The sequence below is a fragment of the Rhinopithecus bieti genome, unplaced genomic scaffold, assembly GCF_001698545.2.
Source record: "Rhinopithecus bieti isolate Rb0 unplaced genomic scaffold, ASM169854v2 scaffold_71, whole genome shotgun sequence".
Classification (NCBI taxonomy): Eukaryota; Metazoa; Chordata; class Mammalia; order Primates; family Cercopithecidae; genus Rhinopithecus; species Rhinopithecus bieti.
The window spans coordinates 403,608-426,001 of record NW_016803101.1 but is presented as its reverse complement, the minus strand read 5'-3'; the positions used below and the strand labels follow the sequence as shown (position 1 = coordinate 426,001).

General features: G+C 35.1%; 1 protein-coding gene across 4 annotated transcripts in view; it reads right to left on the bottom strand.

Moving 5' to 3' along the window:
* Positions 1-22,394, bottom strand: part of CCDC171 (coiled-coil domain containing 171) — a 399,071-nt gene that overhangs the window by 220,951 nt on the left and 155,726 nt on the right. For all 4 annotated transcript variants that reach the window (XR_001889029.1, XM_017891142.1, XM_017891322.1 and 1 more), the window contains 4 exons: positions 20,987-21,154; positions 19,234-19,422; positions 4,635-5,139; positions 3,784-3,900 (listed from right to left, as the gene is read on the bottom strand). Coding sequence is in view for 3 of the 4 variants with exons in the window: in XM_017891142.1 (XP_017746631.1) it covers positions 3,784-3,900; positions 4,635-5,139; positions 19,234-19,422; positions 20,987-21,154 (979 nt within the window). In the remaining variant the exon portion in view is untranslated. The remainder of the gene's footprint in view (positions 1-3,783; positions 3,901-4,634; positions 5,140-19,233; positions 19,423-20,986; positions 21,155-22,394) is intronic.

Below are 22,394 nucleotides of genomic sequence, written 5' to 3'. Positions count from 1 at the left end.
TGGAGAGTTCTGTAGATGTCTATTAGGTCTGCTTGGTCCAGAGCTGAGTTCAAGTCCTGGATATCCTTGTTAATTTTCTGTCTCATTGATCTGTCTAATATTGACAGTGAAGTGTTAAAAGTCTCCTATTATTATTGTGTGGGAGTCTAAGTCTCCTTGTAGGTCTCTAAGGACTTGCTTTATGAATCTGGGTGCTCCTGTATTGGGTGCATATATATTTAGGATAGTTAGCTCTTCTTGTTGAATTGATCCCTTTACCATTATGTAATGGCCTTCTTTGTCTCTTTTGATCTTTGTTGGTTTAATGTCTGTTTTATCAGAGACTAGGATAGCAACCCCTGCCTTTTTTTGTTTTCCATCTGCTTGGTAGATCTTCCTCCATCCCTTTATTTTGAGCCTATGTGCATCTTTGCATATGAGATGGTTCTCCTGAATACAGCAGACTGATGGGTCTTGACTCTTTATCCAATTTGCCAGTCTGTGTCTTTTACTTGGGGCATTTAGCCCATTTACATTTAAGGTTAATATTGTTATGTGTGAATTTGATCCTGTCATTATGACGCTAACTGGTTATTTTGCCCATTAGTTGATGCATTTGCTTCATGGCATCGATGGTCTTTACAATTTGGCATGTTTTTGCAGTGGCTGGTACCTGTTCTTCCTTTCCATGTTTAGTATTTCCTTCAGGAGCTCTTGTAAGGCAGGCCTGTTGGTGACAAAATCTCTCAGCATTTGCATGTCTGTAAATGATTTTATTTCTCCTTCATTTAAGAAGCTTAGTTTGGCTGGATATGAAATTGAGTTGAAAATTCTTTTCTTTAAGAATGTTGAACATTAGCCTCCCACTCTCTTCTGGCTGTAGGGTTTCTGCCAAGAGATGTGCTGTTAGTCTGATGGGCTTCCCTTTGTGGGTAACCCAACCCTTCTCTCTGGCTGCCCTTAACATTTTTTCCTTTACTTCAACATTGGTGAATCTGACGATTATGTGTCTTGGGGTTGTTCTTCTCAAGGAATATCTTTGTGGTGTTCTCTGTACTTCCTGAATTTGAATGTTGGCCTGCCTTGCTAGGTTGGGGAAGTTCTCCTGGATAATATCCTGAAGAGCGTTTTCTAAGTTGATTCCACTCTCCTCGTCACTTTCAGGTACACCAATCAAACGTAGATTTGGTCTTTTCACGTAGTCCCATATTTCTTGAAGGCTTCGTTCATTTGTTTTACTCTTTTTTCTCTAATCTTGTCTTCTCATTTTATTTCATTAATTTGATCTTCAATCATGGATATCCTTTCTTCTGCTTGATCGAATTGGCTATTGAAGCTTGTGTATGCTTCATGAATTTCTCATGCTGTGTTTTTCAACTGTATCAGGTCATTTATGTTCTTCTCTACACTGGTTATTCTAGTTAGCACTCCTCTAACCTTTTTTCAAGATTTTTAGTTTCCTTGCAATGGGTTAGAACATTCTCCTTTAGCTCGGAGAAGTTTGTTATTACTTATCTTCTGAACCCTACATCTGTCAACTCGTCAAAGTCATTCTCCGTCCAATTTTGTTCCCCTGCTGGCGAGGAGTTGTGATCTTTCGGAGGAGAAGAGGTGTTCTGGTTTTGGGAATTTTCAGCCTTTCTGCTCTGGTTTCTCCCCATCTTTGTGGTTTTCTCTACCTTTGGTCTTTGATGTTGGTGACTTAAGGATGGGGTTTTGGTGTGGATGTCCTTTTTGTTGATGTTGAAGCTATTCCTTTCTGTTTGTTAGTTTTCCTTCTAACAGGCACCTCAATCTCAGATCTGGTGGAGTTTGCCAAACGTCCAGTCCAGACCCTGTCTGCCTGGGTATCACCAGCGGAGGCTATAAAACAGCAAGTATTGCTACCTTCTCCTTCCTCTAGAAGCATCATCCCAGAGGGGCACCTGCCAGATGCCAGCCAGAGTTCTTCTGTAAGAGCTGTCTGTCGGCCTCTACTGGGAAGTGTCTCCCAGTCAGGCTACGCGGTGGTCATGGACCCACTTGAGGAGGCAGTCTGACCATTATTAGAGCTCAAATGTGCTGGGAGAACCACTGCTCTCTTCAGAGCTGTCAGGCAGGGACGTTTAAGTCTGCAGAAGCTGTGCCCACAGCCGCCCTTTCCCCCAGGGGCTTTGTCCCAGGAAGATGACGGTTTTATCTATAAGTCCCTGACTGGGGCTGCTGCCTTTTGATCAGATATGCCATGTCCACAGAGCTGGAAACTACAGAGGCAGTCTTGGTGAGCTGCGGTGGGCTCTGCCCAGTTCGTGCTTCCTGGCAGCTTTGTTTACACTGTGAGCATAAAACCACCTACTCAAGCCTCAGCAATGGTGGACGCCCCTCCTCCCACCAAGCTCCAGCATCCCAGGTTGTTCACAGACTGCTGCGCTAGCAACAAGGATTTCAAGTCAATGGATCTTAGATTGCTGGGCTCCGTGGGCATGGGACCCTCCAAGCCAGGCACTGGAGAGAATCTCCTGGCCTGCCAGTTGTGAAGACTGTGGGAAAAGCGGACTATCTGAGCGGAAGTGTACCGTTCCTGCCAGTACAGTCTCTCACAGCTTCCCTTGGCTAGGAAAGGGAAATCCCCCGACCCCTTGCACTTCCCGGGTGAGGTGACGCCCCGCCCTGCTTCAGCTCACCCTCCGTGGGCTGCACCCACTGTCCAACCAGTCTCAATGAGATGAACAAGGTACCTCAGTTGGAAAGGCAGAAATCACCCGTCTTCTGCATAGATCTTGCTGGAGTTGCATGCCGGAGCTGTTCCTATTTGGCCATCTTGGAAGCACTCAAATCACCTGTTTCTTAAACCAAATCTAAAAACTATTTCTAAGCTCTTTCAAGAATGTTCAGTTCTGCTTTGAAGTTATAATACCAAAATTCTTAAAATACATTTAGTTTAGAATTTTATTTCAGACTCCAAACCCAGTATCTTGAGGTTCTGCCAACACATTAAATATGTACATTGCTTACCAACATCAATGGCCACAACTTAAAAATAATCTTTAAGTTTCCTACTACAAAAGTCTAGGTTTAGATATTTGAAATCACAATGTATGATCTATATTTGCACAGTGGAAATGTCTAAGAATTAAATTCCAAATTATCATTACATCCAGGCTTACATTTCATTAAACAGGCAAACCTTTAACAAGTCCATTATACAGTTTTAACAACTAATGTGTCTGAAATGACCATAGTTAGTCCAATTAGTTTTCATTGAACCTGTCAGACAAAATATCATGCAATCTGAATCATTTTAAAAAACTTGCATTTTAAACCTTTGTAAATTGCTGATAATAGGTGGTTCCACACCAGGTGGGAAGGAGCAGACTATTCAAATTAACTGTATCTAAAATACACTAGAAAAAGTAAAAAAAATCACAAAAGAGAGAGAAAAATTTTCTACTGGCTCTCATATTACTCAAGCTTATGAAATTTACAGCCACAAGAAGAAGTGAAACAAGGCAAAAACATATGAAAGAACATTGCCTGTATTACCTAATAAAAAGGTAATGATGAGCTTTCCATAGGAAAAACAGATAGAAAGAAAAAAAAATAAGGTGGATACATTCAACAAGAAAAGTCATTTCCCCATAAAGACAAAATGTATATTAATTTACATCATTAAGTACAGAATTAATATCTCGGTGACTGAATAAAATAAAGATAAAAATAAATTTATTTTCTCCCTATACAGTTTACTAGACTTTGTGACATAAAGAATTTCTGGACATTTGTTCTTAAATGTATTTTGCAAGGACGTAAAAGAAGGAACCATACCTGTTTTACCAATGACATCTTGTAATTCAGTCATAGAACTGATTATTGCAGCAAGAAGGTCAGAACTGGTGAGCCAATTGAGCGCTTGTAAACAACGCAACTGCTCCTTTTGATGTTCTATAAAATTGAAAAAATCCATTGTAAAATTCTATAAAACTTTATTAAAATCTATATTTAAAATTCATAGCAGTGTTCAGCTATTTAAGAAACAGATCAAACCCTATTGTGAACATTGCCTACTGTGGAAAAATCTATTAAGAAATATTAGATTAGCTCGACCTAATTTACAAATAACTGTAAATGACACCAACAAAAACAGAAAAAAGAAATTTTCTTTGGTTTTACTTACACTACTTAATAGTCTGCTTTTAAAATAAAACAAGTCATTTCTTCAAAATAGTTAAGCATTCAAAACAACTGGAAAATTTACATTTGTCTCATTTTCATACAATTCTTCAATATATTTTAACCCATTTCATACTTATTCATAGAAACTGAAAATAAATCATACTGATAATTTGAAATAGGGCAGTTTTGATTGACATAACTGAAAAATCACTGTATAAACTCTTTGCTTTACTGCAGAGGATTCAAATATAAAACAAGACAAAGTTCAAATTATACATATTTGTCACCTTATATTTTAATCTACTTAAAACAGAAAAACACAGCCTAATTTATACAAAATATTCACTTATCCATACACACATATACATACATATGGAGACTATGTTATATTATTTGGCATATTACATGATTTTTTAAAAGTTTTTCCATAATAGCCAGGTATAGTCACACTGTATATTTCACTTACATGCAACCTGTATTTTTTAAAGCACAAATTATCTTACTTGGAAATTTATGCTTGTCTTTGGGCTCTCCTGTGCACACTAACATGCCTATGCCTTCTTTGAAACTCTCCATCCAGGTAAAAAGAGAGGCACATGATTGGCCCAAAATCTTGAGTCTGTTTGCTGCCAAAACTGCAATAACAACTTTCCGAAACATACGTATCAATCCTTTGAATGTTTTCTTTTTCATCTTGGCTTCTTCTTGCTTCTTTTCCTCTACAGTTGACAAAGCCTGGGCTAGAGTTCTAATTTCCAATTTGAACAACTCAAAGGTGTTGACCTGCTCCTGGAGAAAATCTCTCTGTGTAGACAAGGCGCATGATCGGCTATAGAGGGGATATAAGGCACCAGCCATCAATGCACAGGCTGCCAGCAAGGATGTCTGTTCCCTTTGAGTCTGTGATAACAGTTTTTTGAAGTGTGAATTTTCGAGAACCAACTGTTCATGTGACTTCTCAATATGGTTCAATTTTTCCATATTTTTTTCAGCAATTTCTTGAAATTTCTACGGAAGAGGTCAAACAATATATTTGATTATGAAACAAAGAGGCATTATATTAATTTCCCTTTACGCAAAGAAAACAAACTTTTGCTGACAACCACTTCTTCCTCTTCAAAAGATACATGTGCTAAAACAGCCAAAATATAAATAAGATAGATAGGGCAACAGTGAGCCAAACAGCTTAGATCTGAATGTGCACATTGATTTTTAAATCCTCTCACATAGAAGCTTTACGTAAAGCAGAACACATAAATTTCAGAGTATTTCATGAATTTCCTATAGACTTACACATAAATACACAAATTTAGAAAAGAAAATACGCTTTTCTGTATAATTTCTCTTCCTCCACTCCTCACTAATTCTTCATTCCTACTTTTAAACAGAAATGACACTGCCAATAGAGGGGTTCCTAGATGTAAAAAAGACTTTACTTTTTACCAAAATAAACAACCGGTTCAATCAATGATATAACGAATAGCACGGTCTACCATTTACTGCATGAGAAGGCACTGTCTCTCATGGATACTCACTTATTTCAGTTTCTGTCTTACCTCCTCATGACAGAAAGCTGTACAAAGCGCATTTCCAGTGGTGACAGGAAATACTAATTGTGACCTAGGCCTCAGCAGCCCTCTGCTCCTTTTTGCCTAATCAAGGTGCTTATAATCCAAAACTTAATTTGAAATAAAAAGAAATTTAACTATAGGAACCACAATTAATCACTACAAAATAAACTAGCTCTCTCTATGAAATCTTAACCTAATCAGTAAGGAATCTTGAAAGAAAGAGTAAAATCAAGAAGGGCAAGGCACAATGGCTCATGCCTGTAATCCCCATGTTTGGGAGGCTGAGGCGAGAGGGTTGCTTGAGCTCAGGAGTTTGAGACCATCCTGGGCAACATAGCAAGACCCCATCTCCACAAATAAAAATTTTTAAAAAATTAGACAGGAATGGTGGTGCACACCTATAGTTACAGCTACTCGGGAGGCTGAGGCCAGAGAATCAATTGAATCCAGGAGGTTCAGGCTGCAGTGAGCCATGATCATGCCACTGCACTCCAGCCGAGATAACAGGGCAAGACTCTGTCAAAAAAATAATAATAAAATAAAATATTAAAAAATTTAAAAAGGAAGAAGAAAGACAAAAGAAAAGAAGAAAGAAGAAGAAGAAGATAACAGATCCCAATTTGCTTTACTATTCACTTATTATTCAATAAACATTTATTGGGGCCAGGCATAAGCGCTCACACCTATAATTCCAGTACTTTTGGAGGCCAAAGTGAGAGGATCGCTTGAGGACAGGAGTTTGGGACCAACCTGGGCAACAGAGTAAGACCCTGTCTCTACAAAAAAATTTAAAAATATCAGCCAAGTGCAGTGGTATGTGCATAGTTCTTGCTATTCAAGCGGGTGAAGGTGGGAGGATCTCTTTAGTCCAGGAATTTGAGACCAGCCTAGGTGACAGTGCAAGACCCTGTCTCCATAAAAAAAAAAAAAAAAATAGCATTGACTAGTTACTAAATTACACGTACTCGGAAAAGGGACAAGTAAATCAGTTAGTGTGGTATAATGCTATGATAGAGACATTCCAGGTTGCCAGAGGAATACAAAAGGGCACTAAAACAAACTTTGGCAGCCATATTCTATCAATGGGACTATGTCCCAGAACTCCACACAAAGACCACTAGTAAAGCAACTGGTGTCCCACAGGGAGTGCTAAAAGGAGCAAGAAACTCTGAGAAGCAGTAGCTATGCAGACTGCTTGCAAGAGGATGTGCGATAACCCTCTTAAAGCAGGCACACTTTAAGGAAAAATAAAACTTGACACTTGGCTTGTAGCTAGATTAAAGCAGGAAGACTCGCATGTGGAAAAGGAAGAGCCAGAAAATAGCATAGTATGCTCTAAGGATGGAAATAATTCAGAATACCTGAAGAACTGAGAGAAATGATGGAAATTTGAAAAGTACACAGGTAACAGAGGACTGAGTGCCTAATGTGCTACACTAAGAAACTTAACTTTATCTGGAGAGGTATGAGAAGCCATAAAATCCTGGAACTGTCCTATTGTTAGTAAAGGGATGTGAGAATTAGAAACATAATAAAGATGGCCAGGGCTGGCAGTAGAGTTGCAGCAGCTGGGAGTAGGATGAGGGGAACAAATGAAAATCACAAAGGTTAATTCCATCTTCTCTTCAAAATCAATTTCATCTGTTCAATTAGAGGAAAAAAAGAAAGTTATAGAAAACCTAGAAAATATAAGAGGCAAACTAGCAATACTTGGGTAAGTGAAAATAAAAGTGAACCTCAGTGTCTCAGGCAGAAGTGTTTTCAACAAAAATTACACACAAAATTACAAGAAAAAGTGTGCATGTAGATACAGGTAGAGATAGAGACACTGTATCCTAAAGTCAGTATCTTAATAATGGAGAAAAACCTAAAGCATTCTTACCAAGTTCCGGAGCAAGGCAAGAATACCCACTATCTCCAGTAGTGTTTAACATTGTATTTGGTGTGTTATTAGCCAGTGCAACTAGGCAACAAAAAGCAAGTAGAGACATAAGAACAGAACTGGCAAAGAAGAAGTAAAACTATCTCTACTTGTAGAAAATGTGAACATAAATCTAGAAATACCAAAAGATACAATGACAGAATTCAAACAAAAAAAAAAGTCAGTAAGGTTAAAATACATGAAATTAACACACAAAAAAATCAATAGCTTTTTGTTCGCAGCAACATTATTCACAATAGGCAAAAGGTAGGAAAAAACAGAAATGCCTAACAGGAGATGAACGAATCAACAAAACGTAGTATATCCACACAACAGAATATTATTCAGCCTTAAAAAGGAATGGAGAACTAATATATGGTACAACATAAATTGAAAAATTATGCTAAGAGAAAGAAACCAGACACGAAAGGCCACATTTGTATGACTCCATTTATATAAAATACACAGACTAGGAAAATTTGTAGACACAGAAAACACATTTTTGGTCGCCAGGGGCTGAGGAGAAGGAACAAGGAGTGACTGCTTAACGGGTTCAGCGTTTCTGTTCGGAGTGATGGAAAGTTCAGGAGCTAAATAGTGGTGATGGTTGTGCAGTACTGTGAACATACTTAATGCCACTGAACTGTATACTTTAAAAGGATCAAAATGGTAAATTATATGTCATGTATATTTTACCACAATTTAAAATATCAATATCCTTAATATATACAGATAAACAAAAAAGAAGATAATGGAAGAGAAAACTCCATTTAGAATTCCATAATAAAAAAGATAGAATAATTTAGGAATCAATTTAGCCTGAAATGTAAAAAATCTATATGAGGAAAAGTTTTAAATACAGCTGAAAGACATAAAATAATACTTCAAACTTCAATAGCCTAACTCATCACAAAGATTCAATTTATTCCTAAGTACATTGATAAACGTAGTGCAATTCCACTAAAAAACAAAGCAGTTTTTTTCGGAAGCTAGGCAAGTTGAGTTTAACCCTGAAAAAGAAGAGGAATGAGAGGGGAACAGCCCCACCACATATTGAAACACCAACAAAACCTCTAATTAAGGCCGGGCACGGTGGCTCAACCCCTGTACTCCCAACACTTTGGGAGGCCAAGGCAGGTGGATCACCTGAGATCAGGAGTTTGAGGCCAACCTGGCCAATATGGTGAAACCCTGTCACTACTAAAAATGCAAAAAAACAATTAGCCAGGCACGGTGGCACAGGCCTGTAATCCTAGCTACCTGGGAGGCTGAGGCAGGCGAACTGCATGAACCTGAAAAGCAGAGGTTGCAACAACCCAAGATCGTGCCACTGCACTCGAGCTTGGATGACAGAGCAAGACTGTCTCAAAAAATAAACAAACAAACAAACAAAAAAACCTCTAATTTAAAAATCATGTTATTTGTACATTTAAAAAAAAAAGACCAATGGAACAGAATAAACAGCTAGAAACAGATCTAGGCACAAAAAAACCTTCAGTGATAAAGGTAGCAATTCAAAGCAGCGGGAAAAAGACAGACTAAATGGTGGTGAAATAACTAGATGGCCTTTTGGAAAAAAATATAACAGTTGATCTACACCTGACATTTTATACAAAAGTAAATTTCAAATAAATCATAAATCTATACGTAAAAAAAATGAAACCACAGAAATATTAGAAGAAAATGCAGGCAAATTACTTAATCTTGGTATAAAGATAGGATTGCTAAAACTAAAAATCCAGATGCATAAAAAGAAAAGATCAATTAACAGATTAAAAAATACACATTGGAGGGCCAGGCACAGTGGCTCACACCTGTAATCACAGCACTTTGGGAGGCCGAGGCAGGTGGATCAAGAGATCAGGAGATCAAGACCATCCTGGCTAACATGGTGAAATCCTGTCTCTACTAAAAATACAAAAAATTAGCCAGGTGTGGTGGAACATGCCTGTAATCCCAGTTACTCAGGAGGCTGAGGCAGGAGAATCACTTCAGTCTGGGAGGCAGAGGCCGCAGTGAGCCAAGATCACGCCACTGCACTCCAGTCTGGGCAACAGAGCGAGACTTGCTATCAAAAAAAAAAAAAATTGGTATTATATAAACAATTTGATTTCAAAGTTTCCAGTTCACTCCTACTAGAACCCAAATCTCAGTGGATACTGTGAGGCCTATTATTTCTCTATTTTAATGGGAATAGTTTGAATATTATAGTACTTATTCATATTGCAGGCATTGTTCTAAATGCTTTACATATATTCTTTTTAATCCTTATACTAAACTATGAGGTTGGCACAGTTTTACTGATAATAAAATTGAGGTTAAGAGAAGTTACACAATTTGCCCAAACTCCTTCAGCTAGGTTTATCTAATTCTATTACCTAACTTTTTTGTCTTTACTGAACCAAGGTTCTCCCCTCAGGTACCAACATCCCCACGTCTTCCCCTTCTCCCACTATCCTCAACCTGATGATCAAGGAGAGGATGATCTGTTCCCTTAGTATACAGACATTAGCCTCACCATTACTTTTCATAATTTAACACGTTGTGTAGAACCCCCAGGTCCTTTGCCTTCCATCTCCCCTAACACTATTCGAATACTAACAATCTTCAGAGCCCATTTCAGGTTCTGTCTATTCTATGACTCACTTTACTATCTTTTCCTTCACACTGATCTTGACCTTAAGTTCAGAGAACTTAAGTCATTCAGGCATTTAACTTCTACACTACTTACTTATTTCATGTGTGTATATCTACTCTCCCTCAAATACAAGACTGCTAGTTCCTAGAGGTTAGGAATTATTTACTATAGTGTCTGTCACAGTGCTCTATACCCTGTAAGTATTTAATAAATATTGAAGGAATTAAATAACCCCTCATAAAATCATCCCTGATTTTGCTTAGCACAGTGTTTTGCTCAAAATAGACACTGAATAAATGCCCAATTAATGAAAAAAGCTTTACAATGTAAAGGATTAGAAAAAAGAAAAATACAATTTAAAAAACAAAATTTCCAAATGTAATTTGGAACTTATCTACATGTCAGAATTTTGGTTTAAATTAATTCTGACTTTCCATAGGGAACTACTTTCAGAGGTATTGCATTATTTACTGTGAATTATTCTTGAAGAACAAAGCCTGTTTGACTGTAAGGGTGGAAACAGCTATAGAGCAAATTTGCCTTTAAAAAAAAAATCTAATGTTTTCCACCCAAGGAGATTAAAGGCCAGTATTTTTAAAACAAACAGAAGGAACATCGCTTTCATATGGGACAAAAGCATTCCTAGTACTGAAATAACCTGCTCCTCAGTGTGTCTAATTTCAAAAAATAATATTCTCAAATTCCCCATAAAACATTCCAATCCTGAAGGAAAAAACCTAAAATATAGAATGCGTATCTTTTACACAAAATTCAATAGCATAACAAAAATACTACATAATTTCACCAGTTTTCCTTTACTCTCTAATAAATTCAAAGTACATCCATAATGGGGAGAAAGGACAGCTTTTTTCCTTAATGAATCACGCACTTACTTCCTGAAATACATGAGCTTTGAGGGATGCCTTACTGGCTTACAGCACTCTGTGAACTCTGAGACTCTGGGCCAGAAATTAGACACTTCCCTAGGGAGTAAAATTCTTTTGTATCACTCTTGCTCGCTGAGTTCTTGCTCTTTATGTTGACAAAAAGGCAAATTGCAAACTGGACATTCAATGACATATAGACATCAAAGGACTTCATTCAAAGTGTCTTATTTTGTAAGTTTCATATCTTGCCTTTTAAGCTATGGTAATATTTTAAAATATAACAAACATAAATTCACCTGCTTTCTCTATTATGTAAATGTTTCTCTGTTAAAAAATAAGAATACTCCATAGGAAACTGAAACTATCAGACATTGCTGATGGGATTGTAAAATAGTGCAGCCATTTTCAAAAACAGTTTGGCAGTTCCTCAAAAAGTTAAACATAGAATTATCATATGATCTAGCAATTCTATTATCTAGTCTTCATATACACACACACATTCTCAAGCCCCATAATGGTTATTTATTTAATTTTAAAACACTATCTTCATTACGTAAATTTAACATAACAAAAATATGTGCCAAAAATGGTATGTGCCTGTGTTTACTGTTTTGTTTCTAAAGCATTGTAAATTATAAAATACCCTTTGGATAAACCATACCCTCAAAAGAACAGAGTTCTTTTTATCGGAAGACTGGGAATAAATGTGTCAACACAGGGAAGATGTATGGATTGCTTATTGTTAAGAGATATTACCTCTGACTGTCTGGAAAATTAACAATATTATCTCTAAATTCTGATGTGTCCCATATCTCCCTTGTTTCTGTGCTTTCAGATCCTGGCAACAGGGCCCAGGTTGGCTCCAGTCTCCTCTACTAAAGCCTCCTCAAACTTTGATCATCTCCTCTTCTAAATTTATAGCATTCTTTTGGCAACTAATTATGTACAGCCTATGATAAATCTTGTATTATTTACTTTTTCATGTATCTCCCCAATTACACGTTACACTTTTGAGAAAAAAACTATATAGTATACCTCTTTGTTACTACCACAGCATGAAACACAGTGTGCTATATATTTGGTATATAACATAGTTTTTTATTAATATTAATTAAATTATATAAAAATTATCCTGATATTCTTATCTACAGTAGCAATTTTATGATATAGTGTATTAAAACTTCAGTTTCTCAGAAAAAAAACTCTGAGAAATACAAATTAAGAGAACTACCATTTGTGGGTGGCTGACAATGTAGCACTATTTAGATTTTTCTTACATTATCACGTTTAAACATTAGCTAATCTAGAATCACTTAAAAATGTGAGTTCCGGCCAGGCACGGTAGTTCACGCCTCTAATCCCAGCACTTCCAGAGGCCAAGACAGGCAGATGGCTTGGGAAAACATGGCAAAACCCCATCTCTACAAAAAAAATACAAAAAATTAGCCAGGCGTGGTAGTGCATGCCTATAGTCCCAGCTACTCAGGAGGCTGAAGTGGTAAGATCACCTGAGCCCAGGAGGTCAAGGCCGCAGTGAGTCGAGACTGTAGCACTGCACTCCACCTCGGTGACAGAGTGAGACCCTGTTTCCAAAAAAAAAAAAAGAAAGAAAGAAAGAAAGAAAGAAAGAAAAAAAAAAATATGAGCTGGGCACCATGGCTCACACCTGTAATCCCAACACTTTGGGAAGTCAAAGCAGGTGTATTGCTTGAGCCCAGGAGTTCAAGGCCAGCCTGGACAACAGGGCAAAACCCCATCTCTAGTAAAAAAATGCAAAAATTAGCAGAGCATGGTGGCGTGCCCTGTAGTCCCAACTACTCAGGAAGCTGAGGTGGGGGGATCTCTTAAGCCTGGGAGGTTAAGGCTGCACTGAGCTATGATCGCATGACTGCCCTCTAGCCTGGGCAATGTAGTGAGATACTAGCTTTAAAAAAAAAGGAAAAAAAAAGGAGTATGAGTTCCATAAATATGAAACTGAGATGTCATTACACCTATTTACAGATACTGCTTTATATATAAAAATAGCATTATCTTTCTCAAAGAAGCAGTATTAGAATACAATGCAAAAGGGACTGGAAGATAAGGATGGTAATAAGGTACTAAAACAGTCCATAACATTCACTTTGTAATTTCTAAATGCCAAGCAATGGGCTAGACATTTTACATACGGTTATGTTTATTCTCATCCTGTCCCCAGAACTTCCTTACCACACAAGTAAGTGGTATCAGTTGTCTGAACCTTAGATTCCTCGCTTGTAAAATAGAAATGATACTTAAATGACCTATCTCATATGCCTGTGGTGGGGCTTACATAAGAAAAGACATGCGGCCAGGCGCAGTGGCTCATGCCTGTAATCCCAGCACTTTGGGAGGCCAAGGCGGGAAGATCACAAGGTCAGGAGATCGAGACCATCCTGCCCAACATGGTGAAACCCCGTCTCTACTGAAAATACAAAAATTAGCTGGGCGTGGTGGTGGGCGCCTGTAATCCCAGCTATTCAGGAGGCTGAGGCTGGAGAATCGTCTGAATCCAGGAGGCAGAAGTTTCAGTGAGCCGAGATCAGTGCCATTGCACTCCAGGCTGGGTCACCAGGTAAGACTCCATCTCAAAAAAAAAAAAAAGAAAAAAGAAAAGACGTGCAAAATATGCAAAAGCATTGAAAATTATATCAAGCACCATTCAAATTCAACTGCTAATATTATAATTAACAAAAACAATTTCTAAAGCAATTATTTGAAAAGTAGTCAGAAGTATCTTTCAAAATTTCATTAGAGGTATCCATTCCCATGGACTCACAGTCTATCAGAACATAGTGTACACGTGATTATATCTAACTCTCTGAATCATTGCAGGCTGGCATGTATATCTTCAGGAATTATCACCTCCAACAATATCAATAAGCTCCACTTTATCTCTGAATATTCTTGGAGTTCAATTATGAAGAAAAAGTTTCAACACCTACTAACACTTTATGACTCACCTGGGTTTCTTGCCAAATACACTCTCAATACCATGGTAAAAGAGGAATAAAATGCAACATAGCATGATGAATTTGAATTTCCCTGAGTTTTGTTCTCCATTCTAAACTCACTTGATTTTTACTAAAATGTCAAATAAACCTAAAGTGTTTACAATAAACATTACATCAAGGGTAACTCTTACTTGACAGTAAAAAAACTTTACTTCTAAAAGGACGTTCTTGTTCCAATAACTATCTTTTCAAATAGAAAAGAAACAAGAACATAAATACTAAGATTACAAAAGCAAAGTTAGTAAATGGAATGATGGTATGTGGCACTGGGCCCAGATACTTTAGTAGGCATAGACACTTGAGATATATTTACATGATGGCTCCAATGTATTTAAATTCAAGAACTACCCAACATGGGGCTAGCAAACTTTACCCAATGCTAAAAACATGCTGTGTTAGTAAAACCAGGCCACGTTCTCTGCAAATTTCATTTTTCTAGTAGCATTTACACTAATTGTTTTAAAGCTTAGACATTAAAAAAGTCTTAGAAATATTAGATTCTTACAAACATTACTTTTCTAACATCTATTACATTTTTTCATATAAAATAAATCAAATCCAAATATTGTTTTTTACTTTAATTTAGTGTCTTTTACTAATCACTTCTTTACAATGGCCTAACATTAAACATAAGACTCTGAGAATAAGTTATTTATTTCCCAGTAGATGGAACGTACTGAGGGTTATGCTCATGACACCAAACATCCTCTATAACTCACAATCCTATATAACAATTGGGGATATTTTCCCCCTCGTGTCCTTATCAACATAATTTTTGAAAATGTATTAAGTAATGTAAAATGAAATTTTTTTATTTGCATTGCACTTTTGGGGGTAAAAAATATAGAATTAATCATAAAATTTCCTAAAATAAAATTTACAGGTCCTATAATATGTATTATAATAACAGCTTATCAAATACAATACCAAAATAAATTGCTGCAGTATATTCAATTATATTTGATAAAAATGCAAATATGTAGGTAAACGATACAGAATATACGCCAATTTATTTTATTTTATTTTATTTTTGAAAAGAGAAAAAAGTGAATTGCTATGCCTTCTTGTAGATTTCAAACAGTTCAGGACATTGATGAAAAAAGAAGTTGGAAGACTCACACTACCTGATTTTAAGACTTAGTAAAAGGTTAGAGTGATTAAATCAGTATAGTATTGAAAAAAAAAGAATAAGACACATAAATAACTGGAATAGACAAGAAAGTCTAGAGGTAGATTGACACAAACAGTGAACTGATTTTTGATAAAAGTGCAAGGGCAATTCAATAAAGGACAGTGATTTCAATAAATGGTACTGGAATGGACATGAATATGCAAAAAAAAAAAAAAAAAAAAAAACTGACCTTAATCCATACCTCAAACCTTTACGGAAACTAACTCAAAATTGATCATAGACCTAGATGTAAAACCTAAAACTATAAAACATATAGAAAAAAATGGAGAAAATCTTGGTGCCTATAATCTTAGTCAAAGAGTTCTTACATGTAACATCAAAAGTATAACCCATAAAAAAAACTGATAAGTGGGTCATCAAAATTTGAAACATTTGCTTTGCAAAAGTACTGCTAACAGAACAGTAGAAAATATTTATAAATCACATATCTGACAAATGACTTGAACCTGTGATATGTAAATAACTCTCAAACTTTGACGATAAGAAAACACACAATCCAATTAAAAACTGAGCAAAATATCTGAAAAGATAATTCACCAGAAAAGATATACAAATAGCAAATAAATACATAAATAAATGATTAATTTACTAGGCAGTAGGGAAAATGTAAATTGAAATCACAATGACATGGCACTGCGTGCTTATTATAATGGATACAATTCAAAAGAAAAAAATGATGAAGCCATACGCTGGCACAGGTGCAGAGCAACTGGAAATCTCTTACATTGCTAGTGAGAATGCAAAATGAAACAGTCACTTTGAAAAACAATTTAATAGTTGCTTAAGTTACACTTACCATATAACCATATAAATATACAGTTACCATATAATCTGGAAATCAAACTCGTATTTACCCAAGAGAAATGAAAATTTATGATCACACAAAAACCTTTTCATGGATGTTTAAAGCATCTTTACTTATAATTGCCAAAAAAAAAAAAAAAAAAAAAAAGCAATCCAAAGGCCCATCAGCAAGTATTTGGATACAATTTTACAGCCATACAATGGGACATTATTCAGCAGTAAAAAGGAATGCACTACTGATACATGCAACAATGTGACTGAATCTCAAATATATTTTGCTAAGTAAAAGTAACCAGACCCAAAAGGCTATATACTATGTGATTCCATTTATATGACATTCTGAAGAGGGCAAAACTATATAGATGGACAAGTCTGTGGTTTCTAAGTATGGTCAACTGTTTTTTCACAAAGGTACCAAGACTATTCAGCTAGGAAAGTGCTGAACAAGTGATGTGGGAACAATAAATGAAGGGGGAAAAATGAAATTCTACCCAACATCACACACAAAATTTAATTTGAGAAGAATCACAAACTTAGATGTAAAAGCTAAAACTATGAAACTTCTAGAAGAAACAAGAGATTATCTTCCCAACCTTAAGGTAAGGAAAAATCATTTCACATATATAAATAAATAGCCAAAAGAGAAAAAGATTTATAAGTTGGACTTCATCACAATTTTAAAACTTACATGATCATCAAAAGAAACAACTGAAAAGGGAAGCAAGAGATTCAGAGAAAATATTGCGATGCATATACATGACAAAGGATATGCATCCAGGATATATAAAGAATGCTTAGAAGTCAGTAATAAAAACACAAATATCTCTATTTTTTACATGAGAAAACAGTAGAAGAGACACTTTACAAATGAAGATATGTGAATAGCCAATAAGTATATGAAAGGTGCTCAGCATCATGAATCACCAAAAAAATGTTACTTTAAACCACAATGAAACACCATTTTAAAACCACTATATTGACTAAAATTTAAAAGATTGACAATACTAAGCTCTGCAGAGGATGTAGAACAATGGAAACTTACATATTTTGCTGGTGGAAATAAAAAATGACACAAGCTTTTTTTAGAAACTTTTGACAGTTTCTTATGAATACACATATATCCTATGACCTAGCAACTGCACTTTAGTAATTAACCAAGAGAAATAAAACCATATGTTAACAAAAGACTTGTACAATAATGTTTGTGGCAATTTTATCTACAATATCTAAAAAACAGAAACAACTAAATATCCATCAACGCACAATCCATCAAATAGGGGTGCTATGACAAAATGGAATGCTATGTGACCATAAAGAAGAATGAAGTACTGATACGTACAACATAAATGATATTATGCTCAGAACATTAATATTGAGTGAAATTAGTCAAACACCAGACTACTGAATGATTCCACTTACATGAAATTCAAGAACAAGTGAAAACTAATCTATGATGACAGGCATCAGAACAATGGTTGCCTGTGAGGCATAAAACTGACTGGAAGAGAGAATGCAAGAACATTCTAGGGTAATGAAAATGTTTGAAGTCTTAAATGGGGTAATGATCACATGGGTGTTTATGTTGATCAAAACATCAAATTGTAGTTACCACAGTCTAGGAAGGGTGTGTTGGGGGAGGAAAGGGATGGAGAGAGGTAGGTTAAAGGGTACAATTATACAGTTAGAAGGAATAAGGTCTAGTGTTCAAAAGCACAGTAAGGTGACTTTATTAACAACAATATATTGTATATTTCACAATACCAAGAAGAGAAAATTTGAAATGTTCCTAACACAAAGAAATAATAAATGCTCAAGGTGATAGATATCTTACTCTGGCTTGAGCATTACACATTCTATGCATGTATTAAAATATCACATGTACCCCATAAATATGTACAAATATTACATATCAAATAAATACTTTTTAAAAACATCAAATTATACACTTAAGATCTGTACATGTCACTATCAGTGCTACCTCTACAAAATTAAAATAAATTGTTTAGGTCTTTTACTTCAATACTAGAAAACGCAGAGCATATAATATAGTAGTCTGCATACAATGAAAAAATTACTACTTTTAGATGGTACACTTGTTGATTCATTCAAATTCATATAGAAAGGCATAAGTTCATACAGGACCTTTAAATCTGGGGATGCAGAATGGCCTGATTTAATATAATAATAATAATAATAATAATAATAATAATTGTATTTATATATGTGTATGTATATATATTTATATAGTTTGGTTATTTTTAATTAGACTTGCCAAGCACGAATGGATCAAATAAAGAGGCTAAATACTGAATCAACCATGGGAAGAATATATAACCTTCTGGTTCATAAGTATCCTAACTTAGGAACAAAAGTGACCTATTAATAAATTCAATGCCAAAAAATTATACCCTATCATCATGTTATTCCTGATTACGTGAAGATGACAGTTAACAATATAAATAATGTTGATGATAATTTGTGTAGAAAAATACATGGTTATGTTAACAACCCATAACTTCTACTCTCAATCAAGATATAATACATAATACAACTCATAGCGAATTACTTTTGCTACATGGCCTACAACGATAACGCTAGTTCTTATATAATGTCAGTAGGCATAAGAGATTTTAACCCAAATAAATTTAAATGATAGTTCACATAGGAACCTCCACAAATAGAGTAAACTGGATAAAGGAATACTTACACTAAAACTGACAATATATTACCAAATACTTTAATCTTTTATTTTAAAAATAAATAAAGGAAATATAATTTTAGCATTTAATTAACTGATCAATGCATTTTGGGATATTTTAATCAGAAACCCATATATTTCCAAACTTACATGAAAGACAATCCTTAATATACACACCCATACACACACACGTATGTGTGTGTATCTAAACATATATATGTGCATCTAAACAAGTTCTATGAAGTTCTTAAGAAGTTTAAACCGATTTAACATTGCTACTGGAAAAAAAAAAAAAAAAACGTTTCTAATGGTTACACTGAGTAACCCATTTTTTAAAGCCCTTTGTAAAGGTAGCATACCTGTGCCCTCTTCTGCACCTCCAGGAGGAGTTCAGAATACTGCAGCTCTAGTTCCTTCTTTTGTTTGTGCCAGCAGCTCTCTTGGGCTTTGATCTGTTCTGCCACTTTGGTAAAGGTGTCTTCCTGAGTCTGCTGAAGCTCTCTCATCGTGTCAGACTTGTTTTTACAGATATACTCTAGATGGCTTATCTATATGGGGAGATGCAACAGAGAAGGAAATATGCTCACAAGCTATTTCTTTGTGTCTTCTCCCCTAATAAAACACCCAAAATGCCCTACTATATTTTATTCCTTAAGATCATATAAAAATTTTAACATAGAATGTAAATAAATTTTAAAAAAGAAAATAGCAGGGTAAACTGCCATACATTAGCAGAAAATTGTGTTATTTGTATACTTAGATGGCAAATTTTTCATCTTCTCTTTCTAATGAAGTTACTTATTCTATAATTAATTTGATTGACATTGAGAAAGATACTGTTACTTCTGGAACCAAGGCTCGAGCTATTCAAATATCTCAGCGGGAAACAAAGTAAAGATTTAAAAATCCACAAGCAGTTTGCATAAAATAAAGCAGAATTCCTAACCATTTTTTGTTTCATATTCAAACACTGGAAAGAAAATCATCATTTTCTAAAATGTATGACTATTAAGGATGTTTTGAAACAATGAAAACTATTAAAAATATAATAGCATCTCATAGGGTTAAAATACAATAATTTTAATTATCTTTAATTTTCAAATCCATTATGTACACATTCACAATCATGAATAGCATCTGTGCCTCTCACACTTTATTCCCTCATTTCTTAGCCCTACATCTCAGTGTCTATGGTTGTGTTTGTCAATAGGACCAAGATAAAATGCTCAATAATAAAAAAAATCACCCTGAAATTAGGTCAATATGCTGTTTTATTACTTCAACAGAATTTTTTTTTAACTTACAGGACAGTTTTTCTCTTCTTGTTCCTTAAGAGCAAATGTCATTGCAACTAAGACCTGGAAACTAAACCACATAAACACAGTACTGACCACGTTCAATAGACCCAGGGTAAGAACCAATGTCTTCAATGGTGGTATATGTTGATCTGCTAAGCCACTGTAATTTTCTATAACCAAAAGCAGGTTTTTAAATATTTGCTGAAGACTGATTTCCTAGACTTGTGAGATAGTAATGTTACCATAAAGGTCTACTATATTCTCCTATAAAATATACTTTTTGCATTCTAAAGCACAGAACGAGTTTTCTAATACACACTTTGTTGTATTTCGAGAAGAAAATCATAAGCATATAATTTAAAATGTTTAAGTGCTTTTAAAAATAACATCTTATATTTCCTAAGTAAAGAATTTTAAGATCATGTTTTTGAATAACTGTATCCTGTTTCTATTTTATGCTAACATAAAGAGTTGGTTTATTAATGTAAATGACTAAGTTCTTTGAATTGCTTCATCAGTAAGATTAATTTATTTTCTTTTAATTAGGTCCCTGTGGCTAATACTGGCTAGTAGTATTAGCATGTCCTGCACAGAAAGTGGAGCTTAGAGACTTCATACAGACTTCAGTCACATTTACATGCCCACAGCAATGGCATCAAACTGAGTTGTAGACAAGCCATAATTAATGGTATTGAATTATTAACATCCAAATTCTTTTTGAAATAAGATGAATGTCAGCCCCTCTTAATGATACTGTGATGTGGACAAATGTCACTGAATTTAATAGAGGTATCTGGTGCCTGAGGACAGTTACCTTCTCATTAGCCCTGTTGAGGTCTGCAATCAGGGCATCAACATTCTCCTGTAAGACTGCACAAAGCTCAGACCAAGAGAATTTATCCAGCATGCCTTCTGGTTGTTTTATGAGCACACATCCTGCTACCAAGTGCTGATACAAGGTGTGAAGAAAGGTTAGCTTCTCCTGCAGGAAAAAAAAAAAGAAAAATTATTTGCTGTATATAAACATTGTAAGAAGTAAAATACATAATACAAATGGTGAAGAGTTCATTTCAAAAACCTGAAAAGGAAATTATAATACTCAAGTCTCAGAATATTTTAATGATGTTTTTATATTCAAAACTAAGCACCAGATAAAACATTTGGAACTGCTTACATTTGGTATTCAAAATCAAAATCTGAGTCTAGAAGCCAGAAGACCAAGATTCATTCCCAGCTCTGCTACTGATGAGGTTGTGATTTGAGTAAACACCTGTTCAGGCCTAAGTTTCCTTAGCTATCACACGAAGTGTCTGGATTGGACTCATTGTTTATAAGCCTATCTAACTGTAACTCAGTATAGTAATTCTATAATTTAATATTTACATTTGCCAAAATAGATACTACTTGTCAAAAAACAATACAGAAAAAAATAGTGTTATTCAACTCTGATGAAAAAAAGTTATACCAATATCTGTACTTTACATGGACACAATTACTCAGCTTTCTTCTTCCTCTAGAGATTCCAGTTTACTTACTACTTATAGGAAATCTATCCCAAGCCCCTTAGGCAAAGCAGATAGTGATATGAAAGATATGGAAGATGGGCTCATTTGTTTTCCCCACTTATAAGTTCATATAGTATTTGGCACACTGGGCCACTGGGCATTTGTAGGTGTTTAAATATTATAAAGTAACAGCAAAAAAAAATGGATATAGCTGCTTAAGACATACTTTTGAAAATGTCCAATTAGAAATATGTTTTTTAAAAGTCCTTTAAAATTATATTACCACTTCAGTAATTTAAACTATCCACTGCTGAATGACTTAGAAACACTATGCTGCAGAATTCATATCAAGCAGATCTCATCTGAACACATGAGGAGAGTTTATTTACTATAATGTCAAATAGCTCTCTTTATAAGGTGTTTCATCTGTAAAGTCCCAAAGCATGGAACTCAAAGACAAGGTAACTGTGAAGCTGCCAAATGATTATTTTTATTTTATGTAGATAAAAAAGTTCCCTCAAGATTTTTTAAATCAGCAGGAAGAAAACTTTTAAAAGGGACAAATTTAAAAGAAAATTTAGAAAGTCTATTATACATTTTTTAAAACTGAATATAGCATGTGCAAAAGTTTTATAATTAGAAATTATAGAGAATATTTTCTTACAAATATCAAAATATAAATCTTTAGTTCACTATATATGCCACCTTACTTTTTTT